The sequence below is a fragment of the Lineus longissimus genome, chromosome 10 (assembly GCF_910592395.1).
Source record: "Lineus longissimus chromosome 10, tnLinLong1.2, whole genome shotgun sequence".
In the NCBI taxonomy this organism is placed as follows: Eukaryota; Metazoa; Nemertea; class Pilidiophora; order Heteronemertea; family Lineidae; genus Lineus; species Lineus longissimus.
Window position 1 is genome coordinate 9,535,686 of NC_088317.1, and position 26,689 is coordinate 9,562,374.

At 42.1% G+C, this 26,689-nt stretch overlaps 4 protein-coding genes across 4 annotated transcripts in view; 3 read left to right on the plus strand and 1 right to left on the minus strand.

The window, feature by feature from the left end:
- Positions 1 to 26,689, minus strand: part of LOC135494968 (diacylglycerol kinase delta-like) — a 782,762-nt gene that overhangs the window by 660,487 nt on the left and 95,586 nt on the right. Inside the window, exon 2 of the mRNA XM_064783336.1 lies at positions 15,497 to 15,668. Coding sequence (XP_064639406.1) covers positions 15,497 to 15,523 — 27 coding nt within the window. The 5' untranslated portion in view covers positions 15,524 to 15,668. The remainder of the gene's footprint in view (positions 1 to 15,496; positions 15,669 to 26,689) is intronic.
- LOC135494969 (uncharacterized) lies at positions 1,198 to 10,624 on the plus strand. The gene is made up of 4 exons (XM_064783338.1): positions 1,198 to 1,468; positions 2,073 to 2,231; positions 2,332 to 2,547; positions 10,002 to 10,624. The coding sequence occupies exons 1-4, from the start codon at positions 1,256 to 1,258 to the stop codon at positions 10,569 to 10,571; spliced, it is 1,158 nt and encodes a 385-aa protein (XP_064639408.1). The 5' UTR covers positions 1,198 to 1,255; the 3' UTR covers positions 10,572 to 10,624.
- Positions 4,672 to 6,843, plus strand: LOC135495007 (uncharacterized). Its single transcript, XM_064783392.1, has 3 exons — positions 4,672 to 4,881; positions 5,722 to 5,928; positions 6,236 to 6,843. The coding sequence occupies exons 1-3, from the start codon at positions 4,672 to 4,674 to the stop codon at positions 6,380 to 6,382; spliced, it is 564 nt and encodes a 187-aa protein (XP_064639462.1). The 3' UTR covers positions 6,383 to 6,843.
- Positions 23,119 to 26,199, plus strand: LOC135494284 (uncharacterized). Its single transcript, XM_064782197.1, has 5 exons — positions 23,119 to 23,221; positions 23,617 to 23,696; positions 24,086 to 24,256; positions 24,687 to 24,857; positions 25,261 to 26,199. The coding sequence occupies exons 1-5, from the start codon at positions 23,119 to 23,121 to the stop codon at positions 26,197 to 26,199; spliced, it is 1,464 nt and encodes a 487-aa protein (XP_064638267.1).

Below are 26,689 nucleotides of genomic sequence, written 5' to 3' on the forward strand. Positions count from 1 at the left end.
TTGGCTTTGAACATTCTGAAACTCCTTATTCTTCACTTGATGGTGAGCTCATAAGCAACAGTCCCATCAATTATTGACCCATGAACAATTTTGTTTTTCACTGTGACATAATCAATTCTAGTAATGTACTTAGTAATGGTGATAGTCCAATAGAGAATACCATGCAAATCAAGATTCAACAAGTTGGATAACATTATCAACCTTAATGGTTTTGATGTACAGTACCAATTGGTAGTTCAATCTAGGGAAAATAAGATTTAATTAAATGGCGGGCATTGGTATGATGATTGGTGGTGATTTGCTCAATGCATTTGCATTCACCGGATCTGGTTACCTTTTCGAATCATTAGACAAGAACTGTTATGAAGCTGAAATTAAAAGATATGATAAAGATCAAGAAGAATTACAGAAGGCATCAACAGAATGGGGGAACACAGAAAAAACACCATAGACTTTGTTAACCTTAAATTGAAGAGAGAGAACGAGTCAGCTGTATATTTTAGAAATGCTGACACTGCACTTTAAATGTACAATCACTTAAACCCACATAATCCAGTAACAATTCCTAAACAACCTCAATTAAGTGATTACTATCAACCAAGTGACGAAATGAAGCAATACGAATACCACTGGATTATCCCGGAAATGAGCGTTTTAGGGTTTGGGATTTATTACTTTATGGGTAGAAAGAGAAAGATTAAATTGAATTAGATCGAGTTTTACTCTTATGACGTAGTCAGATTTATTCATCGTTTTACATTTCAGTTTAAACATGAATAAAGCCAAAGGGATGTTGAAATCTGATGATTTTAATCCCTTTTTCAAATTAATTTCTTCTATGTAGTACTGTCCTTTGTCTTTAGGGATCACACAATTTTTTTTCTAAAGCATCTTTCATGGCTGATTCATCCTTGTTAAAAAACAGTACTAAAATCCTGATGTTCTCTATGGAGTCATTAACCCACTTGTGCGTCAGGCGGTCGCTAGCGACCGCCTTGTGGCATGAATTAAAAAATCAATAATTAACCCTGTGATCCTTACTGGCTGGTGCTGCCGTGCTCAGAACCAACTTTAGATACTATAACCTACTGATTTATTGTATTTCTGATAGGTGTCACTATTTACGGTAAGGCTGGAATCTTTGATTGGAAAAGAAAATTAATGGCACAACAACAATGGTGGACGTTGACAGTGGCTGACCTCATGAGGACAAGTTTCACTTAGTATTTTATGGTTCAACACCTAAAATGTCTAAATGAGTGGTCGATTTGGTGTAAATGAGCCTTTAGATCTGTTAGATGATCTCCCTGAAGATTTTTCTAACACCGAATTTGAAGACGGGAGTGATCTTGAAGAGGATGACCTTGCCTGGTTGCGCGAGACTAACGTCAACGAAAAGCACAATGAGGAAGCTGCATTCCGTGACTCCGTTCTGCACACTGCAGATGATTTACTGACCCAAAACCAGGTTAGTTTACACTTACAGATAACAATCTGAATATGTTGTGACTCTGGGTTGCTTACAATCTGGACAAATGACGATTTGATGCACTTGTGTGCCGGCAACATGTTTGTTGACAATGGTTGAGTGAGCTCGGCCTAAATCAAAGATGGTGGCGCCCATGAATCAAGCATGTGAAAGTAAGCAACCAGCTCTTTTATGACCAGAAAATTGTTTTGGGCAGATAGTGCTAGGGCTATGCATCTACAGCGCATCTTGGTCTACCTCTATTGAACATAAGTGTAGGTGTGGGAGGCCCTGGTGTAAGCTTAGGGCTCTATCTAGGACATGCCTGTGTTGTCGCATAATGTCAGTGTTGAGAGCTGTGGGGTGGCGCTGGTGATGATAAGCTTACCTTGGGCCTAGCATGCATTTAGCACTAAGACAAGCAGTGTATGTACTTGTGTTACTATTGTGCAGGCTAGTCGCCCTTTCATACCACATTTCCCAGGCCATGGCCTATCCCAGCCCATTCCCATTGGCCTGCATCATGGCATAGTTGATGCATGCCTCCTCAAAGTACTATGCCTAACATTGCTGTATAACTGATAAATTTTCTTTTTATTATTAGGGTCCCGGTCAACATGATCTCGTTGTTCAAGAAGACAGGAACCCACGTATTAGTCGTTGCAATCCAAGAGGCTCTCTGGATACTGTTGTGTCGTGCAAGTCTTTTTATAGTCATCATAGGCCTGCCAGTAATGCTCCTTCTTCACATGCTCCAGCACAGGTAAGTATGTTTCACTATCACTTAGGGAAGTGGCACGTTTGAACTATTTATCACAAACACCTTGATCACATGTAACAATCGGTCAAAATTCTTTTTTAAGGCTCTGAGCAAGAATCGAAACAGCAGTGACAGCCAGTCTGATGACAGTAACAGTGACGAGGAGTGGTTTCCTTCTAGTGTTCAAATGGCCGCTACCAGCAAATATCGAGGTCATGTCAGAGTACAAGGAGGTTCTGGTCGAGCTTCAAGTTCAAGTAGTCGGAATGTCAGCAGGGCCTGTCATTCACATGAAGTTCCACTACATGATGCTCAACAGGTTAGTTTATATCATCTTCTTGATTTCAGGTGATTTATAGTTGTAGGGCTTGCTGATTGAGTGGCACATTTCTACCTCTTTTATCTGGTGTGTGAGATGTCCATTGTTGATGGGCTGTGGACAAGGACCTACAGGCCTAGTTACTATTTGAAAAATATTGCTTGCTTTCCACGGGAGCTGTTTTTCATTTCCATAGCTGGTCAAGGCCAAATATAATTTATGGTGATTGATCAAACATTCTGAAATACCTTGGTACCGTAAAGTCAACTTCTAAATGGAAAATGCATAAGCCTCGTTCTGAGAGCGGAGTGTTTTGGACACGCAACCAAGATGCTCTACCAAAGTTCCCTCGGGTTGCACTAAAATGTGGAAACCATGCACACGTCACGTCAATGGAATTTCAGCTCACTTCAGAAGTTTGAGGCTCTCAAAACACTGCTTCAAACACAAATCAGCCAAGGAAGCATCAACCACCCTAAGTTTTTTAATGAGCACTACACATATTTGCCGAGAAAAACGCTCCAAATAGCCCATTTGCGCGGATTTTAGCATCACTTGAGCGAGCCGATGCGGACTTCCTATGCGCGCTGTACAAAATGTACATGTCTCATTTTCTGTAACGTTGCCGTAACATAATGTAAACAACGGCGCTACCGGCGATGGATGGAATTTGCCAAATTCGCACATATTCAAGTTATTTTCGTGGCCTATCCTAAAGACCCCTTCTTTTTTGTTCCTCTCAAATTAGCACAGTCATCTATTAGGAATAAGGTATCTGACCCTGCAAAAGTTTGAGTAGCAAATTTAAGCACAATGTCCAAATTACTGGCTACAGCTTCAGGATTAACTATATCCTAAGCGGTGTGACATCAGAGGACATGGGATTGCCCGATTCCCTCAGTTGGTTTTGGAAATCCGATCAGGGCGGACACGCGGTCTGAAAGCTCCGTGTTCAACCGTGTGGATTGTTCAGGCCAAGTATACTCGTTTTTTGGAGTGTGTGCCGGGGGGTAATCCTGTTGGACAGGATAGGCCCTAGGGCAAGACGGTAGGCTAGGTTCGCCTAGATGACAGAGGGTGAGAAATGGATGCCGGGGGGTAATCCTGTTGGACAGGATAGGCCCTAGGGCAAGAAGGTAGGCTAGGTTCGCCTAGATGACCGAAGGTGAGAAATAGATGCCGGGGGTAATCCTATTGGACAGGATAGGCCCTAGGGCAGGAAGGCAGGCTAGGTTCGCCTAGATGACCGATGTGGAGATATTTTAGCTGGGGGGCAATCTTGGTAGACAGGATAGGCCCTGGGGCACGCAGTAAGCTAAGTGAGCCTAAATGAACGAGTGTAAAGTTTGCGAAAAGGGAAATGGCAAAGCGACAGACTGATTTAGCTTATTAGAGAGCCCAAGTGGGAAGAAGATTGAGCCAAGAGAGGGCTGATGGAAAATCATGGTTGGGAAAAGAGGGACGGAAAATTCAATCTAAGTTGGGTCCAGTCAGTATATCGGTATTTTCAATAGACCGAATAGTGAAGTGCGTTAAATAGTGTAAATAGGTGACAGGACTAGTATGTATGCATAGCAAAATAAAACAAAAGGGCGTAACAAAATTGGCAAGTTGGATGGAAGATTTAGTAGGTTTACATTACTCAAGTCGGGATTTCGTAGTTCGATGCACATGGGTGATGTTTGTAAAGCCGGGATAAGGTCAGTGCATAGTAGAGATTTAGAGGTCAGGTGTAAAAGGAAACAGGGCCCCAGACAATAGACGTGTATGATCAAAGGGTCGGTTAGGGTTAGCGACATTTTTTTTTAAAAAAGAAAGTATGTCGACGGTAATCATGCTTGGTATTGAGGGGTCTTGGAGTTTGGTTACGCCGGCGAAGACTCTATTAGTAAAAACGAAGAGGGTGGCGCCCAAGGAAGGGATTAGGCAGCAGAAAAGTGTTGAAAACCAAAAATTCTTTTATGATCAGGTGAAATTGAGGGGGTTTGGGAGTTCATAGAAGCCCTTGGACGGGATGACGCGGAGCACGTGATCGAATCGGGGATCGAATCAATGTGGTATAGGGAGTGTTTGGCGAGCTGTGGGGTCAGTTGAATCTGAATCGTCAGAAGCACAGGTTCAAACATGTCATCACCAATTGTATGGCTCAAGGAGGGCCACTCCCTGAGAGGAGCAGATGTGCTGCCAGTGATTTTGAGATTTAAAAATTTGCAAGTGGACACTCTACAAGCACAAGAGTCACTAGCGAGCGTGTCGAAGAAGCATTTGCTTCATTCATATTCGAAAGAAGACCTGAACAGAGAGTCAAAAGGACTGACGGGACATGAGGCGTCGGTGAGTAATAAAACAATTATTAGATATTGTTCAGTGTCCGGAGTGTGAGCGGAGGCTAGGTCGATGGTCAGTTGTAGAGTTAGAGGTAAAAGGCTACAACCGCGGTGGTTAAAAGACTTGGTCACATTTCTCTCAAAATTTCCACAAGCATGTGCCGTAAGATAGAAGACCCCTATCGGGAAAATTAATTGTCGAGTAATTTGTTATATTGCCGGCCTAGCTCAGGCCTATATATACATGTAGACGCCCTTTAAAAAACTGGGTAAAAAATGAGAAAAATCGAGAGGCATGACCGGTTAGAATTAGTGCGAGATTGTTTATTACTGGACTTGTTGGTGAGAATACATTCGCCAGACGGAGAAATATCTGTCTGAGGCTAAGCAAAATTCAGAGTAGGGCCGAGACCATGTAGATAAGGTTCAGGGTAGCATTCGGTAAGGAAATATTAATAATGAAAATTCCTAAGTATGGGTCATTGACAGGGTCGGGTAGAGGCGGCGCCGAGAGAAAATGCGGTGGAGAGAATGAGGGGGGTTTAACATAAAAGAGGCGGATACGTCACCCACCCCTGTAACGTTACGGCATAAATGTAGCTGCCACTGCTGTAAAAGCGGCCAGGAGCCGCGGAAACTAAAGAGAGATAAAAAACGTGGTGTGTTGAACAAAAGGTATGCCGACATACATGCGATGATGGAGGTCATTTGAATGTGAAGTTTAGGGGTAATAATGAGGCGTTGGATAGGTAGACCAAAGGAAGGGAAATATGTTTGGTTGGTTTCTCGGCGGGTAGGCCTAGACCTTAGCGGGTAATAAAATTAATATATCACGTGTTATTTGCAGGCTCTTCTCGATCTGATAGACGCGGATGATTCGGTAGAGAACCGAAGACATATGCTGCATTGCGCAGTGTTACAGGCAAACAGTATGGCACAGCCAGGCCAGGTGTTGTCCGCGACTACTAGTACGGTGCAGCCAGCCGAGCAAGATACTACGTCGCAGGCCGAGCAAAAAGGAACAAGTGCGGAACAAGCAAAAGGAGTTAAGAGGGTGAGAAAAATTTATTTATTTATTGAGAAAAACTTTACTCGACGGTATCAGCTAGCAGTTGCGCACCATGTGTTATCATGAGGTCGACATTCCGAGGGAAGATGATTAAAGTCACTGTCATCTAAGACAAAGGGCCAGGCCTACATTATTAATTGTCATAGCGGGTTATGGCAGAGGGAGTAGGAGAGATAATGAGATCAAAGAAAAAAAAAAAAAATAATAATAATAATAATAATAATAATAGAACGGGAAAGAATTAGGAAATCTTTATGGCTAGTCAGGTAAAGTTGTTTTAATTATTTGGCAGGGTGCAACCGGTGAAAAAACCACTACAACCGGCGAGAGCTCTCGAGTGGACGAACTGGAAAAGTCTATGAAAAAGTTAAAGCAGGAACAAGAGATACTGCGTCCAGAGTGGATCACGAGGAAGCAGATTCCTACAAGTTGGCGCTGAAAATGTGCCGGGAGAACGATAAGTCTGGTTCTCTACATACCTTGATCACCAGGTTAGTGGGGACGGAACAAGCTAGGAAGGCGCAGGCGGCGGTGGATACCTGGCGTAAAGCAAAGAAGAAAGAAGAAAAAGAAAAAGAAAAGGAGAAGGAGAGGAAGATGGAACAGGGGGTTTAACTAATCAGACTTACTCGAATGTCCCGTATCGTAGAGGGTTTAGGGGGAGACGAAATTTCAGATCCGGTCCTAGAGTTGGATACGCCGCAAGAAATTGTTATTTGTGTAATTCGTCAGAGCATCTCATTAGGGCATGTCCTCAGAATACGGCCAACGCCCCTCAACTAACAAAGGCCGAGTAATTATTGGTTTGAAATAAGAAGGAAAAGAAAAATTTGGTGAATGTTATGATGAGAAAAGTGTGATGCGGGTTTAAGATTGTTAGGAAGCGGATCGGTTAGTATATAAAAAAAAAAAAAAAAAAAAAAAAAAAAAAAAAAGAATATCAGTATTGTAAAAGTAAGAAGCTGAAGGAAAAGTAATTAGGCAATAAAATAGGTTAAAGGAAAGTGAGGAGTTGTTTCCGTTTAGATACGTGAAGGTATTAGTTGAATTTCTGGACATGACGAAAATATCAGTGGGTTAGGTCTTCTCTTCTAGTTTTCGCTGGGACACTGATGCCCAGTGGGAGCGGGAGGGGGAGGTCTGCCCTTGCAGTCTTATTTCAACGTTGCTTTGTTGGAAAAATAATGACGGTTTATTTCGGCATTTCAGTCAAGTGGTATCCCAGAATGGGAAAAAAATGCGGGGTTCAATCCGGTCAAGGCAACGTCAGAAGTAAGGTCGGCGGAGTTTGTCGACTGCACGGGCAGGCCGTTCTCCTCCGCTCATCATCCAGACCCTGAGTTTCTTACGAAGGATTGGCAGAAATTGGGGAATAACTGGGAAGATCTCCTAAAAAAAAATTACAATTGAGAGATCAAAAACACTTTGTAGCAGGACAGTTGCACGAAGAAGTGGACAACGGGAAAGTGTTGTTGAAGTTGGTGGACAATGAGTCATCGCAGATGGTGGGAGATTGGGTTGAGAATAAGGTAGATATTTACAATTTCATTCAGCCGTTTAAGGGGACATTCAACGGTGTCCGGTATGATGCGAAAATCCCACCACCTGCGATATTCGAAAACCACAACAACTGTGCACCACATGGCGAGGAAATAGCGCGCCATCTGGAGGAGGGTTTGGCAAATGGGTCGCTAGAGCTCCTGGGACAAGTTGGGGAGGTTGCCCCTCCTCATTTGGTGATGCCATTGTTAATGGTGACCGGGGGAAGAAAAAATTGTCTGTGCCATGATGAAAGATTTTTGAATTTATTCATGAAGCATATACCGTTTTCCTTGGAGGGTTCCTCGTTGATACCCACACTGATAGACAAAGGAGATTTGATGGCTGCTTCAGATGAGAAATCCGCCTATTTGGGTGTATTTTTGACTGAGAGGTCAAGGAATTATTTCGGCATTCAATTCGGTGGATGGTATATGCATACAAGTGTTTGCCATTTGGATGGTCCGAATCTCCTTTTGTCTATCAGTCCGTGGGTATGCAAGCTACAGCATATTTGAGGTTAAAAGGAGTGGTAACAACACAATACATAGACGACAGGTTTTTGGGGCCGGCGAAGTTCGTTAGAGGCTCAAAATTACAGCAAACGGGAATGGCCATATATTGTAATGCAGCCACGCTTACACTGCTTGGGTTCACGTTCGAGTTACTCAAGAGCATTTGGGTCCCTACATGTGCTCTTACAAACCATGGTTTGATTGTCCATTCTGATTTAAGACAATTTCAAATTCCAGAGGCCAAGAAACAAAAATTCATTGAATTGAGGGAAAACATTCTGGGGGCGGATACGGTGCCAGTGAAAACTCTGCAAAAACTAATGGGAAAATGCGTGTCTTTCAAGTTATGCGTCCCAGCGGCTAGCCTGTACATCAGAGCAATGGCTTGCGCGATTGGTCGGGCCGGGAAAGCCAAAAAAGATATTGAGGTTGTTGGGGACGTGAGGGAGGAGATAATGTTTTGGCGGTTCTTGGATGACCATACAAACTGGGCGAATTGGAGGGGGGAGCGTCATGTTGATTTTCAGTTCTCGACGGATGCGAGTGGATACGCTTGGGGAGCTGCTTTTTCGGACGGGCAGATGATTCATGACATGTGGCAGCAAGGTGATGATAGGCCCATCCATCTTAAGGAGGCTGAGGCCTTGCTAAAGAGCCTCCAGGCGATTCCGGAGTTGATTCTGGAGAGTAGACGTGGCAGTGGATAATCAAGCCGTGGTAAAATCATGGGAAAATCAGGGGGCGAGAGATACTGACCTGGTGAGATTGCTGAAATCCATATTTCAGTTTGTTGCGCGATGTAATTGCGATTTGAAGCTTTTCTATGTGCCATCTGGTGATAACCCGGCAGACGCACCCTCCTGTAAATTGTCCCTAAGTGATGCCAAGCTGTCAGAAGCGGCGTGGTCAAAACTGGAAGATTCATTCGGGCCACATACTATGGATATGATGGCTTTAGATTCGAATGCAATGAGAGATGGGAATGGACGGGCACTTCCACACTTCACCCCATGTCCCCTGCCAAACTCAGCTGGGGTGAATGTGTTCACCAAAACCTTGTCTGATTCAGAGAATTATTATTGTTTTCCGCCATTTTGCTTAGTGGGAGCGGTTCTGAGTTTTCTATTACAGGAGAACCCAAGGCCACTTAGAATTACTTTGGTGATACCAAAGTTGTTGCCTCTACCTCCCTGGTGGCCGGTTGTGATGGCATCGGCTAACGTTACTTTTCAACTTGGTGCCAAAAACGAATATGATGTAGTTGATCTTCCGTCAAAACAAGGGTATGTGCGCGCGCCCCTGAGGTGGCCCCTGGTGGTTGCTAGGCTTGTATTGGAGTAGAGTAAAAATAACATAACCTTGGGGAGCAATGCTCTCAGCTGACGAGATACTCTAGATTCACTTCTCTAAGGTCAGGGGCAAATATGCATGTTTTGCCCCTATTATCGTCTTTCTACAGGGATACATTTCCGTGGAGCACTAGGCTTGTGCCGATGCTTATGAACCAATCGGACGATTATGTCGTGACCAAATTATTGTACATTCCTGTAGATAATACGGTGTAAGGTGTGATTACCAAATAATCGACTGACCTGGGAAAAGCGAATCAAAAGTAGGTACGGTAACACGGCCTTGAGCTAGACACTCAGGGACAAAATGTAAACTAGCATAATTCGGAAGTGATTCGGAGGTCAAATTTCTGACCTTTATATCACAAATAGAATTCAGGGCATAGGCATGGAATTTTGGCATACCTGAAGCCAAGCATTATCGATCAATGAATAAATAGATTTAAAAAATTCTCTATTAGGAATGTCTGGCTCAGGACGGAGTTTACAGTAACTGAGGGACCAGAGTCACGTTGTGTGGCTTGGCTGAAAGCGGCATTTATTGGTATAATGTGTGCCATTAGGTTGGGGTCGCTGTAGCTGGTTGTGAGAGCTGGGTGGACGGAAAATTTTATGTTTTTTTTTCTTTTTCTCTCTTTCTAATTTGGCTATTTAGAGACCTGGTGACGCGAAAAGTCAGGCATCGGTGGACATCTACGGTTTGAGAAGTCGTGTGGATTTTTTGATGGAAAGTTTCGGTTCATCGAGGTATCAGACAAAAAAGTCCAGGGTTCAGAAGAGTTTGGAGATATTCCTGAAGCATCTGGGTAAGGACGTAGTTACCTGTTCCCCATATGACATTTGCTTATACTTGGCGTGGGCCGATGAGGAAGGAAAGACGGCGATTCATGTCACTCAATGTACGGCTATTGGCAGCAAGTCGCCGACTTGTAATTGTCCGAGAAGACTCGCTTACGGTACGGTAAAATCGACAATATCTCAGCTGAAGGCTATTTTTGTAGAGTTAGGAAGACCAGACAGGTGGTCGTCTGGCGGTAAGGGAAATCCGGTCATCTCGGATCAAGTTTCGACTTATTTAAAGCAGATCCGGGAGGAGCAAAGTAAAGGCCATGTCATGGTTACACAGGCAAAACCATTGTTCATGTCTAAATTAATCTTAATTGCTATGTATATGGACAGGCAGTTGGCCCGCCAGGAGGTCAGCCTCGAGATTTACTCTTGCTAGGGACCAGGCTTTATTCAAGTTAATGTTTTTCGGCGGGGATAGAGCACACGATGCTGGGATAATGTTAACCCAGGAAATACGGGAGCTACCGGAAGGTTCGGGTTACGTGATTAAGCATACGTGGGGAAAAACCCACCGCGTGGATAATCCAAATATATTTACTATATTTACTTGCAAGGAGCCATGGTTTGCCCGATCTTGGGATTGAAGAGGTACCTCCAGGTAGCCACCTCTATGAATGTCAACTTAAAGCAGGGGTTTCTGTTTGGACCAATGTCCGGCCAAAGGGTGCTTGATCGTCCTCTTTCCTACGAGGCAACTTATCAGAGACTTAAGCATTATTTGCGTATTTTGGGAATAGATGAGGGCGAAACCCCTCATAGCATGAGGAGTGGGTGTGCTATCTCAATTGGTTTGCTGTCTGTACAGACGGACACCTCGCCTCGTAGTTTGGAAGCCATGATGCAACACATTGGTTGGACAGGCGAGTCTTCGGCAAAACATTATGCCAGAAATGGTAAGCTAGACCAAGCAGCGAAGATGGCATCAATCATGGCGAGAACTAGTGTAGAGGATTGGAAAAAAGTTGAGGAGGGCTATATCGAGGAGTCTGAACTTCCTGGACCGTCCCTCGAGTAGGGCTGTATTGAGACAGAGGTGAAGGTTCAAGGGAGGGTAAATACCGCAAACAAATTGGGTAGTAGTTGGGCCTAGGGTATCAGATTGGTATAGTAAAATGTTTGCTCAGTTAGGCTACGTGTAAATAATGTAGAATGTAATCATAACAGTTAGATGTGCAGATAAGGCAGAATAAAGAGTGTTATAAAGTTGATAACTTGACTGTTTTTTCAGTATTTGTTAAGGGGGCCCCCTCGAGGGGGGGGGGGGCATGATGTATTGAGTTTGGGATAAGGGTTGGAGATCTCAATACATCATTGCTCGGGTTCGCCTCCTACCTGATGATAGGAGAGGTCACGGGATGAGGTGAGAGAGAGCAAGTTATTCCCATTCCTTAAAGGCATCGAGCATGCATATGATGGTACGCCGCTTTGGATACTTTGGTATCCTAAGCGGTGTGACGTCAGAGGACATGGGATTGCCCGATTCCCTCAGTTGGTTTTGGAAATGGACGAGGTGGAAGGGCATAAGTCGGGGGCGGCGTTGTTTCGGATTACATGTTAATTAATGCATAAACTGGCTAGTTGGGGTCAGAGTGGTGGTCTCTCTTTTGTTTTTAACCCGCCCACCCACCCAAGAGGCAGCTGCTTTGGGGCGTACATCATGTGGATGTCTCGAGCCGAGCAAGTTATTCCCATTCCTTAAAGGCATCGAGCATGCATATGATGGTACGCCGCTTTGGATACTTTGGTGTCGACGTGCTTGTCTTTGTAAATCCATTTTCTTTCATGTCTTATTATTGAAATCTGTTGGACAGAAAATGACTATGTTCTGGAACTTGTTACAATAACCCTTTTCTAAGAGGTCAAGGGCAAAATGTGTCACAATTGGGGACACCAGAGATTAGCATGTCATGTGGCTCGTAAACAAGCAGATTCTTTAATGATCAAGTCAAACTCTATGGACTTTTTCCTGATCTTTGATCACCCATTTAAATGAATGTAAAAGAACATTCAGGACTTCGTCCCAGGAGCAAAGCTCGGGAGAACGAGCAGTATCTAAGAGATGTGTACTACAACCCTGAAAGTCCTGTGGCTTACAGTTCATTGAGTAAAATGTCGAAACAAGTAAAGGAAGATAGTGTTACTAGTAAAACTAGTAACAAAATCAAGTACAAAGAGGTGAAAACAATTCTAGACACCCTGCCAGCCTAGCAACTACGCTAACAGGCCTGGATTGAGCGAAGCGCTCATGACAAATTCAGGATTGATGTTTTAGATGACTTGGTCAGTGGTTACAATAATACATATCACTCAATAATACATTTCACTCATCAAGGTATAAAACCTGTAGACGCCAGAAAGATGGAAAACGAAGGAACAGTATGGTACAACCTTTACGGTCTTCACTTCAAAGAAACATTTCGTGATCCAAAGTAAAAAGTAGGTGACAGAGTAAGAATTTCAGAGTACAACTCTACTTTCGGTAAAGGCTACCTTCCCAACTTCGCTGAACGTCAGTAACCCATCATTTAGACAAGAATCTCCGAAGAATAGTGCATGACTTACCGTTTCAGGGAATGAAAATTCACACATACCGCCTTCGTAGCCTCATGGCGGATGGATTGGCTTCCCGCGGTTTCGTTCTCGTCATCCCTGAATACCCACTATAAAGTATCCGAAATGTTGACACAAAATGATCTAATACATAAGATATCGGCAATATTCCGCCCTTGCATGCATCATGTTGACATTCCGAAGCCATTAGTTCAATCGTGTGCTTCCCACTGCCAAGGCCAGGATATGATCAGCAGCCGGCGGTGCGCTGCTCGAATAATAGAAGAGCAATCAAGCTATAGTCCCGCAATAGGTTTGCCTCCCACTGCTCAGTAGTTCACCTCCATGATCTTGGCAGGGCTCGCTCGAATATGGAAGAGCAATGGATTTATTGACGCACGACCGTAAAAGCATTAAAAATTCCCCAAAACTCAGATTTTTATTGGATTGGGCCCACAATCAAATCACTTCTGGTCACAGCATATATCAACAAGAGGCCCAAGGGCCTGGCGCTCAGCTGAAATGGATAGGTGAAGGCAAGGGCCAAGTGTGTGTCGGTACCGTTATTATGAGGCAACGTGAAGCTATAACGTCTAGCACGCAGAAGTGCTGGTGTGAAGACCTTCTTGCTATATCAGTGCATGCTGAAGTACTGAGTTGACGTCACCCTGCTATATGACGTAAAGTCATTTCTATTGCCGTTGCAGTAGTGGGGTGTGTGATGACGTCAAGGAGTTGTGTGGTGACGTCAAAGAGTGGAGTCCTTGTCTTCATGCAGCGTAGGTGGAACAATAACATGCACATGGACACAAGGTACATAATTATTACAGTGTATTTTGTGAGGTGGGGCCTGGTGCTTTACAATGGTCAAATGAACCGACTGTTGTCTGGACATTGATGAAGTAGATGCAGCCAAATGTTTGGGACGGTCTTTTTTGTATGTGAAGAAAAGAAGATAAAGAGTTGGTTAACAAAATGAACTTTATTGGTGTGACAGATATTTGATGCCTTTCAGCAGATATTTGAAGCGCCTTGCGGCAGATATTTGTTGCCTTGCGGCAGATATTTGATAACGCTCTCCGGGAATGGAAAGCAGTAAAACGAGTAAGCACACCTTACTCTGAATGTGGGAACAGCAAATGCTTTCCTGGACTTGAAATGTGCCAACGACTCCTCTTGCAATAACCAACAACAGTAAATCTGTAAAAAAAGAGAAGAGAAATTAACACTGACTGAATAAAAAAGGGTGACATAGACGGGGAAATGTACACCACCGGATACAGTCTGTGCTTGACCAGGCATCGGTCAGATGATATCCTGAACAAGGCATCTATGGAAGCAAATCCAGAAAGAGACTTAACCTTTGAAGGGCACACTTATTACTCAGTGAAAAGTCAGTCCTGTGGGCTGTTTTCCAATTCAAAATAAAAGTGTAACCTCTTTAAATTAGTCTCACAGACTGAACCATAACACTCAACAGCCAACCGTGCCCACATGATGTGAGCCGAGAGCTGGGCTTAAAGATGAGCGAGTGGTGTACTACATTTTGAAAATTGTCTATCGTCTACGACATGTGACAGAACAGGATCTAGTGGACTTAATGATGAGGTACTATCAAATAAGGTGTCCATCAATTGAATCATGAGGGCCTGTTGAGTTATCCTCTTAGGCTATCGTTTTTGTCTTTTTTTACAGCCAACAGTACAACCATGCACAGCGCAGTGTACAGACAGTACAGGATTGCAAACCAAAAACATGAGCATTGCTGCCTAACAAAACTGCAGTGGAATTCATACTACGATGTCATAATGTGACTTTCAAAATAATTTTTTTCACGGCCAATGACCAGACAGGGAGAAAACAAACGTAAATGGCGAGATTTGTTGCAATATTGCCAACCACAACAACTCAGGGACCGTAGCCAAAATGGCCGACGACGAATTCTCCGGTTGCTCGCGCAGTCCATAAACAAGCATCAATTTTACCAACTTTGGGTGCAAGCTTGGTCATCAAAGTTACAGAACTGTTAGAAATACATCTAAACAACATAAATATACAGTTAAAAGTGCATAAAAATCCCGTTTCAACCTCCGGGCGCTACCTTTTTTTCTCCGCCAGACTTCGGGCCCTACCGGTCGTTATTTAGTGCGACCGCCACCAGAGTGTTTATCAAGATCTTTCGCCGTTTTAATTGCGCGTTTTAGGCAGATTAATCAATTATTACATGCATGCATTATATATCACCGAAATGATAATTGCGTAGGCTATTTGAAACTAAGTTCAGATATTATTTTCGATCTTTGAACTGAATTAAGGCGAGTGATTCTTGACACCCGGTCGACAAATCAGGACTTGCACAATTCACGTGAGATCGCTTGCATCATCGGCACGTTTGAAAGCCGAATTTCACAAATTCCACAAAAATTTATCACATACTATATGTATCACCACAAAGGTAACTCTCTAGACTATTTGAAACCAAGTTCAGATACTTATTTTCACAAAAATTCGAAGCTATGCAAGCGATTTTTCAGTGGTAGAGATCGACGGAAACAAATTTCTCGCTCTAAAATGACATGAGACGAGCACCAACTTTCGCTAATTTGTGCACAAAATTTCCGCAATATTATAAAAAACTATTGATATATCTGAATTATATAGACTCTTTGCAGTACCTTCACAAATTTCAGATACATGGTCATGTTGATTAAAAGAGTATCAAACCGATTGAACATGAGAAAGTTCACTCACCTTCATTGAAGCAGCGACTACCGCCATTTTTAAATGGTGGCATCTCTTCTATCGATCGGCCAATCAGCAGCACTGCTTGCAAAAAAGTTGAGCCACCGCCAAATTTGAAATCGCCAAAATTCAGTCAATGTGCCTGCAGCGCCAACTGGCGGTGAAAACTATATTAATTCCACTAAAAGTAAAAAATGAAAAAATATTTAAAAATATTCAGCCATATTTGAAATCAATATTTGCTCTGTGGACCGAGGTAAAAAGGGAAAGAAATCTAAACGCGAAATGACCTCATTCTCTTAATATAGGTCGGATCGCGCTGATTTTTCGTTTTTTGAGTTCACCTTGGGCAACTCCTAATTTACCACCGTCAACGAAGTGGCTGGGCCTTCCCGGTCAGAAATGTCCAATTTTGTCCACAGATGGGTCCCTTGATGGATGGATGGATTGAAGGACGGACACCATTTGAACAGCTATTCTACTAGCTCCGCTGACTTTGTCAGCTGAGCTAACAATCCCTGAACGTTTCAGAGTGATCCGTGTATTCGTTCTTGAGTTATCGTGCAGAAATCACGTATTATGTCACAGATTGGATACAGGAGAGAAAAACAGTAAAAACAAGTAAGACTGCCCACTCTTGTGTGAGGGCGGTCTTAATTAAGCTCGTATCTCCGGTTCTTTATCTGGTCGCCATCTTCCACTGGTACAATGCAAAAGATGTCAGAAGGTTTATTGTTGTAGAGTGTCTTACTTTGGTCAACCAAATTTGATCTTAAAGTAAGTTGTGCTCTGTAAATTGGAAGTGGTTTTGTAGAGCAGTATTTTCCTTTCTTAGTGAATGTTGTCGGTTTAAAATCAAACCACTTATTCACCGCTGTGAGTATGTGTTTTGTTATCTCATCTATGAAACGGTTCATCTTGAAGCCGTATGGGGCTGGTTCCATAGTGGTTTTTTTATCTTTTGTATCCAAGATATCTTGCAGTGAAAATTGTTTGCACTCTGTAAGTTCAATGATAAGGTAATTATGATTGTCACAGTTTAGTTCAACATGTTTTATTCTAGCATGATCAATGGCGCCTTGCCATGCCTCACAAATTGCACTTAAACTGTAATGTTGTTTCAAATCACCTGTCCACCATGAATAATTGTAAAGGTATATCAATTTCAAAGTAATAGATTTTATGTTTAATTGATCTGATTGAAGAAATACTCAAAAGTGGCTTCATTACATTCTGGTTCATTAATTATGAAGTCATAATCATGGTTCATTTTCTATTTAATTAACAGTTAAATAACGACCTGAAATGCCAGTTCCTGGATTGTCAAACCTAACTTTGTCAAATCTGAAAATGTCAAGCACAGATTCATAAATTTCTTACTAACATCTTCCATTTTCTCACTCCCATTCAAAACGATAACCAACAGGGTAAATCCTGTTGGTTTTCAATGAATAGATTTTCAAGAAGCTTGTGAACCATTTTTAGGTAATCTAAACTAACTGAATTTTCTTCTGAACAGTTTCTTTTTTTCATTCTTTCATAACAAACTGTTGGATCCTTACTCAGGTAAACTATGAAATTGGGCTTATCACACATATTTTTGTAGTGCTTGAAATATGTGACTTCCCGGAGGCGATATTCCTCTCAACTAAAATTCTCATGTTTCTAACCATTTATTAACCAATAAAACATGAAGCAAAGATTGGATCAGTGTAATCTATGTATTTCTCATAATACATACCAAATGGCATCGTGGAGATTCCATCTTCTAAGATGAAGCGTTTTTCATCCAAAGAACAGACTTTTCCTTTCAACCTCTTCCAAAAACATCTGGTGATTCTCTGACCTAAAGTGACACATTTTGTGGTTAAATGACCTACTTTTTTCAAGACACTCAATGTAGTCATTAATTGTGATATCTCTCTTTACAACATTCTTAGTGATTCCTTTCAGCTTCTTTGCCTCTGAATATTTTGTCCTGTAAACATACATCTTACTTCTCAAGGTAATGAATTCTATCATCTCTTCTCCTCCTAGCCCATCCTTAAAATAACCTGGCACCTTCTTCTTTTTAGTGTCGTAGAGAGGATGATTTTTTTGGGTAAATACTAAAGTCAAAGTGGTCCTTTAACCCTTTGAGGTATTCAGTTAAATCATCAGTATTAATTTTCAGTACAAAGAAATCTGTGTCTAGATACAGTAGTTCCAGGTTCTTCTCACCAAAATATGGGTGAAGCACCTCGTAGTAGAATTCATACTTCACTAATTTGGCCAGTTCCAAGACTATAGCACTTATGTAAATTGGTTTGTTGAATTTCATGGGTGTTTTCCTTATGCTAATAGCAGCATCATGTTCTTCAAATATGCAAATTGATGAAAACCTGGGATTAGGAATGATACTCCTGGCTCTCTCACCGTCTGTAACCAATTCAGTTTCCATCCTGTTCCTTACTTTCTCACAAGTTTTTCCATAGAAAGCATTGTTCATTAATTTAACCCTATAACACCTGGAGGCGCCCGATGACGCCATACACCCATATTAAAATTGTGCGTGCTTAGTTAACAATCTCCTTCAGAGCGCCTCCTATTATTAATCTATGAAACTTAAGCTTTCAAATGCCCGATGAACAATGGCAGTTGCTGAGTTTTTTAGATATTTGACGATGAAGTTTTTGTTTCTCTTCAAGCCAGTAAATGCAGTTTGGACATTTGAATTGCTGAAATGGATCATTTGTTTGATTCCGATTTGGATGTACCCTATCTAACAGGAAATTTCATCTTCTTTCAAATAAATGGGACTTGTTATATATTATTTGGAAGTTCACCTATGTCATTTTGTGAAAAACTTGACCCAGCGCAAAAACTGTGATTTCCAGGTGAAATTACACAGCGCCTCGAAACCGTTGAGATCAAGCAACCGCTTAGCATCAGTTCTGTCACGCCCCGCGTGGAGCGCCACTGGACGGAGGTCAATTTTTGAAGCCGGTTAAAAATCCATTGATTTTAGTATTTTCCTGCCTGACCCTAACCGGGAGCTGCTGCCACCCAGCGGCCTTCGACCTCAACAAGATCAGAATGGCGGATAGAGAAATGAAAAACGATTTTCTCTGAATTTTAACCCGAATTTCATCAAATTTTAGGCATGGTAAGAGAACCTTTTTGGCTCAAAGGAAGTGATAAATGTCAAAGTTTATGAACAGCTAGTTAGATTATTCTAACATCAATCCGAAATGTAAAAAAAAGGTGTTGTGTTTGGTGTATTCAATTTACACTGTGCAGAATTTCGTTGAGCAGTGCATTGAGATCTTCAAAATAGAAATAGGAAGAAAATTTGATACTTATAATTTCAGCTTTGGTGGGTCATGGCGCATGGGCCCAACGCCCATAATGGCGGATTTAGGCCCTTGGGCTCCAGTTGACCTTGGCTATTTACAACAAGAGGCCCAAGGGCCTGGCGCTCAGCTGGATGACCTAATAACATAGGACTGAGAGTATAAAGTAGTAAATATCGGCTTTATACTACTGTTTGAAGGTCAAGAGAACACGCTATACCACTAAAATTTCCAATGCAGAGCTGCCAGCTGGATGAAATATGATTGAACTAATCAGCCATGGTATGTAAATATTACAGGAGGCAACGGAATATATCCCTAGTTCAGTATGTTGTATCGGTAGCTTTACAGAAAAGAAGTGTCAGAGGATGAGACTTCTCCATGGACAAGTGTGGTATGTCCAGGCTGGGTTGTACAGCACAAGGATACAAAATGCTGTCTGTAATTGAGAGGTATCCTGATTTAACAGAGGTAAAAAAAAAAAAAAACCAGTTTGGGACTAACACCACTGTCTTTTTTTTTTAATAGGGTAGAGATTACAGGAGTCAACAAAATTAATTTTATTGAGAGAAATTGACCTGTCCTGCAGGTGATTGGAATTTACAATGCAAAGGGTCATTTTTCATGACATTGTGCTCAACTGCATATCCCTAGTGAGTCGATCTTGAACCAATCTATCCTTGGCGCAGACAGGTTCAAATTGGCTATATCTTGAATAGATTGAATTGCGATGAAAATCTAATGCAATAAAGGAGCAATATCGAATAAAGAAATTAATCAAACCAATTGTCCACAGACTCGGACCCTGAAATGGCATGATGTATGCGTGCATATAAAAGTATATCAATTGGTCCCATAGAGATGATGAGGCAATGTCAATATGCCTTGTTCCTTAGTCAGCAATATGCCCCTTTTTATACGGAGAAGAAGGAGAACCCAGATAGGCCTTCACATGTCGGCTTCCAAATGGCTCGAACCAATTGTACTATCACTACTATAAATTTAAAATGCGTGCTCCTCCTACATGTAGCAATGTCTCGGCCAAAAAGGCACTTAGTCGACAGGCAAGCTAGAAGTTCAGCACCGTGAGCAGCTCCTTGGTTAGGCCATGTCAGGTTCCGCGCGCCTCTTCAGATACATCTCAAGTATTGAAAGCTGTGGTGAGCTGAGCACATAAAAAGACCATGGTCACCTTAATTTGAAGATCCCTTCAAAATCAAGGGCTACCTCTGACTAAAACAGCACAAGAGACCACCAATTTGACCCCAGCTCCTAACTGCGGGAAAACCCAAGTCCAGCAACCAAAAGTACCAAAAATACATTTTTGTTTACATTTGAACTGCACACAAAAGGTAATGTTATTCACCCCACAGGGAGTGCAGGTAATTGATTAAGCCCCTGCATAACTTAACAGCAATGGCTTGGCTTCTGTGAGTGGTAAGGAGAATTGACAACACAACAAGCATCTTCATGATCATGATCTTTCTCAAACTAACTGAATGACCTAATCGCCTTGGACGCACAACCTAACCACATATCAATCCGCCCGAAGATTGACACATCCATTCGATTCGATAACACTCGATAAAGTTTGATAAATAAACTAGAACTGAGATTTCACAGGAGCACCTGTTACTTCATGACTCCAGGGTTGTTTTGAGGGCGATATCGTAAGAGTTGGTCTTGAGTATGGGGACCTGAAGGTCCGTGTGAGGCACCTGGGGAGAGAAGACTACTTAGTTGAACGATGGGATCTGACACGGACACTACTATTGATCTCATTATATGAATACCATTTAATTGAAAACAAGTGAAAACAGATCAAATCATATTCCTTGGCATAAATTAAAATACGAGTGCGGGAACAAGGTTTTTTAGCAGGAGGAAAGCGAGAACATATTGCGCCGTCGTATTCCGATTTGACTGGTTAGTGGTGAAATCTGCTTTTAATTTTGCAGAGGCATTGCCAGGAAAACGTGACGTCATTTTAACCATTCTTCTTACCGCACGCCCTCCCTCTCCGTAAAACTTCCTGACATGGTGTGAAGTGGGAGGGCGCACAATGGGAACCACACTGCCGCGATGTTAATAGTTTCTATTTATAGAATTCAGCGGCACAGATTTTAAGCACGGAAAAAGTAGATTAACTCGGCTAAACTCAATGGATTTTACCCAGGAATGTTTTCAAGGCGGGAGAAACATCTGATTTAAGTCCTGCGCTTATTAGATTTCATGTTCATGAAGAAGATTGGCCTAGAACGTGGACGAAAAGAGTGCATTATCGAGTGTTGGAGAGGTCACGTGATTGGACGAGAAACCTGAACAAAGTTTTCGTGCTTTCAGCTGTCAACATCAATGGCTATAATATACTCCTGCAGAATAGTAGAACTAATAATAGAACTAATTTCCGAAGTTTCCAATAGTTTGAACACAAATCAGAACATCACCCATCAGCTGGACTCAGATCTGCATCAATTACGATAAATAATGAGGTCGTCGCTTCAATTTCGCAAAGAAAGTTGACTCCATTCGAAGGTTGTTTTGACCAAATTCCGTTGAACTCATCATTATGAGGGCATTTGAACACATTCTCATTGATCTTTTCTATAAACGTGTGAAGTTTCGTACCAAAATACGTTTCCGTAAAGGCTTAAAAAAGAAAATTTGTCACTTACAAAATCATCGCTCCGGTAGAAATAAAAAGGTCACCGCCATTTTCTTGATGATAGTACTCCAGGTAACCTCGACCGCGCAGTGGAGGGTCGAGCCGCCTCGTCAATTTACCCAAGACGAGCCGTTCATACAGTGGATGCACCGGCAATACCAGCAGTCCGGTATTCCCTGGTTCGAGGTTAGTTCGCGGCGGGAAATTTAAAGCGGGGTCATCTGGGGTCAAACAACAGTTTTGCTCACTACCGCCAACTGGTGATATAAATTGACACTAATCTATTTTATATGAAAACTTCTGTATCATGAAGACCTTTTCAACTTTATTTCAAGCTTTTATCTCCTGGAATAGAGCGTCAAAAAATTGTTTTTTCATTTACGCATTTTGCCCCCTGGGGAGCTGAATTTGAGTCGAATCGCCCAAAATTTTTTCCGTAACCAACATTTTCTGCGGTGTTTATAAGCAAGACTAGATTTGAAGTGCCACGGTTGTATGATTACAAAATGCCCAACTTTGTCTACAGATGGCTAGATGGAAGGATGGCAGGATGGATGGAAGGAAGGACGGACACCAATCGAATAGCTATTTGACTAGCTCCGCTGACTTTGTCAGCTGAGCTAAAAATGTATGTCTGTACAAAATTGCAGCTCTTCCTACCCTGTGTCTGTGTTCCTCATAGGCTGCATCATATATATGGACTACCAAGGGCCAAATCACTAGTGTGGGCACATGTTATTTTAATAGACAACAGAAATTATCATGACCTTGAAATGCACAGAGGCCTGAGTGCACTGGGCCTGTACATTTGCTGTACATCTCAATGGCTACTGTACTGTTGCGGCTAGAGCCTAGGGTTATGGCAGTCTATATCGGAGGGTTAGGGAGGTGGTAGGGGGTTAAGATTGGGGGTAGGGGCAAATTTAGGCTGGATAGCCACTCTGGGTGCAGGAATGAGGAGGCAGGATTGCCGAAGAGTGGGTCATTTTCCAAAGAAATCGAAGGCACAATCGGCATGATTTAGAAAGATTTTTTTACCCAGGGTATTCACGGGCAAAATTAAGGGGGATCCCAGAGTAAGATAACTATTTGATGATGCCTTTTCTCTCCTGAAAATATTGGTCTAGTTTAACAGGGAGTATGATTTCTCCGGTAGTTAAGTCCATTGTGTCAAGAATTTTAAAGGCATTTACGCTTGTACCGTTACCACAACTGGATAATGATTTTCATTTCATTTCAGAGTACTTACCAATCCAAATGGGAGTCATTCTCCCTTTGGAACTGCTGTCCACAGTTGGTTTTTCCCTGTTATAGATTTCAACAGCTTTCAGTCTGAGTAAGTATAAAGAAATGAAACAATAGGCAGCATATACTTGTTCTCTTTAAAGTTGGGATCAAATGGTCCTGTTTCAGAATTACTATTTCTATTAATCAGACATCCATGACATAGATATTTTTGATGGCATTTTGATTTTGTTTTCTAAAACACCCACTTTCAGTTCAAGAAACACTTTTCTAAATTGGTTTTAATTTTAGTAGAGGTCTGCAATTGAAAAGAGTTTATGCTGTGTCAATATTTGTGCATGCCTTATTAAGAATATCTGGTGTTTATTTCAGTGGCAACAGCCTCCATGATGGAGTCCGAGTGTTTGGGATTGCTCCAGAGGGTTGCCCACTACAGAGGAGGAAGAATGAATAGAATTAACATTGACCCATCAGTTTGGTTTATATTACCAGGTAAATATCACAAATCAGGCCGGAGAAATCGGGCATGATATTATGAATCTTATTCAATCTTAGGTTTTTGACTCAGTTGCCTACAGGTGTTCGAAGATATTATGTGATTGCCTACCCAGAAACATCATGTATGTATTGTGGATAAACACCTGACAGTCTCTAATCAGATGGCCACAAAAGACAACTGGTATTTTCTGACACTGTGATAGATACTGCACACTGCTTTGAAGGAATGAGATGATCAGAGCTCACTTCTAATACACACACTGAAGACGACAAGTTAATGTTGCACTTCCACCACCATCTAGCTTTGCAATTTTGTGAGATGCCCTGGCACCTCCTGTAGTGTAGCTTATAATGTCCATTATTTCTTTATTGCTATCATCCTGTTTCAGTGAATAAAGATGATGCACAAGGTTACTTCGATTTGATTCAGCACCCAATGGATTTTTCAACCATCCAAGGGAAAATAAAGGTGGGTAGCATTTGGATAATACCGGGTGTAGCTCAAACAATGTTTGGGAAATTCAACCCATGAAGAAGTGAATGCTAAGACCCCCTCAGAGACACCAAATTGTAGACTGGTCAAAAATGCTAGTCAAATCATTGCTCACTGGTCCCAATTGGTGTGGTTGATTCCTCTAGGCCTCATAAGGGTGGCTGTGGTTGACTGGCATCTGCCTCTCACGATGTTCTGCTGCTGAATGACGTCACAGCTTCAATCTGGTTACTCCATGATCTAATGATGTTGTGTCCTCTGGCATTCTCTGTTGGCCTCGAACAGTAAGCTGGGTGGGCTGCATCATATTGGAAACTCACAACTTCTCACTTGCAGATCACTAAATCCTATCACTTCCATTTCAGAGTGGTCAGTATAAAGACATTGAGAACTTTCATACAGACATGCTCCGCGTCAGAGATAATTGTGTGAAGTACAACAGATATCCAGCAAGTCAGATTCGGGTTGACTGTGACACTGTTTTTGGCTTCTACACTGTGGAGTATGATAAACTGAAGAGCAGGAAACCAGCAAAGGTATTATAGAAATGATGTACATGTACTGTTTCCCCCAAGAAATATTCTTCTCCTGTCCAAGGCTAATTATACCAGACCTGTGTAGCTGATGTCGCAAAAACTGCTTTCAATGCCCTCTGAAGTCACTTCTTAAAATCACAGTCTGACCATTCTTTCTTTTATTTAGCCTCTTATAGCAAGAGTACCAGTACGCTGAATATTCTCCTGTCATCATTTCAGCTTGATTTGATTGTACCTGTAATATATTCAATTTTAAAGGGATAAAGTGCGCACTGCATTTTTGGTTCACATGTGTTCACAGATGTCAAAGTCATATGACACAGCAACCTTGGCTGTCTAAAGTTGTCCATTTCATTACATTGTTCAGTTCATCCACCGGCTGAACACAATTTATTACCGTATGCTGACCTTTCATCAATTTCGGTTCCAGAAAAAAGCTACCGGAACTGGCTGGGATATCGGAATGTATATTCGTGCACAGAAAGAGGCAAAACTTGACATGACCCATGCCAGTGCCATGAAAGTGGTGCAAAGCCAGGTTGAGAAGCTGGATGATGACATCAGGGAAAAGGAAGAGTGTATTCGTGATTTGACTGCTGAGGTATGTTATCTTAACAGTAATTCTACAACAAAAGACAGCAGCACTGTACGGGTATCTCAGTCTGAGAAATATTATGTTACACTGAAATTTGTTACCTTGTCACATATAATTTTGTTGCAAAGCCAGCCTTGAGGAGCAGTGTAGGCATATACAATCTTTCTGATACGTACAGGCAACCATTACCAGTTTTGAGCCTCAATCAAGAACTGGTATCCTGAACAAACGTTTATATTGCCCTCTTAGCAACATTTTTCATCCCTTGGGACACCCAATGGGTTGTTGCGGAAAAATGGAAACAACCGGTAATCAGCATCGAATACATTAGGCCTTCAGTTCTTTGGCACTCAGTTCTTGAAAGATGCATTTATCTGTATGTGCTCATTTTGTTTGGTATCACTTTCAGATCGAATGGAAGGAAAGACTGAGAGCTGAATTTGTACCCCCTGTTAAACTAGACCAATATGTTCAGGTAGAGATGAAATCGAAACTACGGTGTCTGACGAACCCGACCCGTGTTCTGCCAAACGACTCTGCGAGATGCTACCTGAGCAACACAACCATGACTAAACGAGTTGACGAAACATGCAAGGCATTGGAACCAATTCATGGAGCTGATTCCAAAAGTGTGCAGGATGGATTGTGGCTGACGTTGGTTAAAAAAGCAGGGAAGGGAGCCATTCAAAAGTACTATTCAAATTTATCGAGACCCAAGGAAGGCAGAGTAACAAAGCATAAGGAACGGGTAACGGAAGCAAATGTGGTCCGGTGTGTCAAATACATGTATCGTAATGGTTCAATATCCAGTCGAAAATACACTTCATTGCGGCAGGCAGATCTCAGTTTCGAATGTAGTGGTGATGAGCTGATGACATATCAGGAGATTGTTCATCAGTTGAAAAGTATTTGTAAAGAGCTTCAGGTTCATGAAGTTGCAGGTGTTTCCGGCTGCTACCGGAATCTCGAAGACACCCTCCTGAAGATAGCATCAGTCTATTTAGAGATAGATGAGAAGTTACAGGTCAATGGGCAATCTTTGAATTGGCTGAAGAAGGAAAGAGGCCATTTTTCGATATCTGTTGAGGCAGATGGTGCTCCTGCCTCGAAGTTGAAAACGCACACGTCTGTTCTATTGTCTTTTCTGAATTTGCCTGAGAAGGTTAATAGCTGCATGTACCAGTTTTTGTTGTTCGGGGCTGATGTGCCTGAGGACCATGCCTCTATTCTCAACTATGTTGCCGAAATAGCTTCAAACATGGAGTCCATTGAGAAGAATGAGTTCATGATTGGATCCACTGTGGTCAGGTTTACTCTTAACTTGTTCTGGGTGACCGCAAGTGGATAGCCACTGCTTGTGGCGAGCTCAGCAATGCAGCTACCTATCCATCCAGTTATGGCAATGTGCGAAAAGATGACCTGTCAAAGCTTGACGGAAGTTTAGGTGACAGTGAATCCACCTGGAAACCTTGGTCGTATCTTGATCGACTAGCCGTGGTAAAAAAAGTGGCCTTGAAAAAACAGGAGGCCAGCAGGCGTGATGTAGTGGCTAAATACATTGCATCCTTGCATTCTAGGCAAGAACACGTACCTACACTTGGCATTTACTCGGAGCACTGTTATATCGATTCTCTTCATCTGAAAAATAACATCTGTGCTCAGCTTCACCAGGCTATTTTGACTGAAGCCCTAATACTAACTGATGATAAGGTCATCAGGGGTGGCATTGATTTTAAGAATAATGCTTTCATAGAATCTCCCTTTGGCAGATACCTGGTTTGTCTTCGGGATGAAGTTCACGCTGGTCGTATTTTCATACAGGTCAGAAGGTGGTTTAC

Coding starts and splice junctions, on each gene's coding strand:
- LOC135495007 (XM_064783392.1), top strand. CDS start 4,672: ATGTCATCACCAATTGTATGGCTCAAGGAGGGCCACTCCCTGAGAGGA. Junction 4,882..5,721: donor TGACGGGACATGAGGCGTCG/GTGAGTAATAAA, acceptor TGTTATTTGCAG/GCTCTTCTCGATCTGATAGA. Junction 5,929..6,235: donor AAGCAAAAGGAGTTAAGAGG/GTGAGAAAAATT, acceptor ATTATTTGGCAG/GGTGCAACCGGTGAAAAAAC.
- LOC135494284 (XM_064782197.1), top strand. CDS start 23,119: ATGGAGTCCGAGTGTTTGGGATTGCTCCAGAGGGTTGCCCACTACAGA. Junction 24,257..24,686: donor AGAGCAGGAAACCAGCAAAG/GTATTATAGAAA, acceptor TTTCGGTTCCAG/AAAAAAGCTACCGGAACTGG. Junction 24,858..25,260: donor TTCGTGATTTGACTGCTGAG/GTATGTTATCTT, acceptor TATCACTTTCAG/ATCGAATGGAAGGAAAGACT.
- LOC135494969 (XM_064783338.1), top strand. CDS start 1,256: ATGAGTGGTCGATTTGGTGTAAATGAGCCTTTAGATCTGTTAGATGAT. Junction 2,232..2,331: donor CTTCACATGCTCCAGCACAG/GTAAGTATGTTT, acceptor TTCTTTTTTAAG/GCTCTGAGCAAGAATCGAAA. Junction 2,548..10,001: donor CACTACATGATGCTCAACAG/GTTAGTTTATAT, acceptor TTGGCTATTTAG/AGACCTGGTGACGCGAAAAG.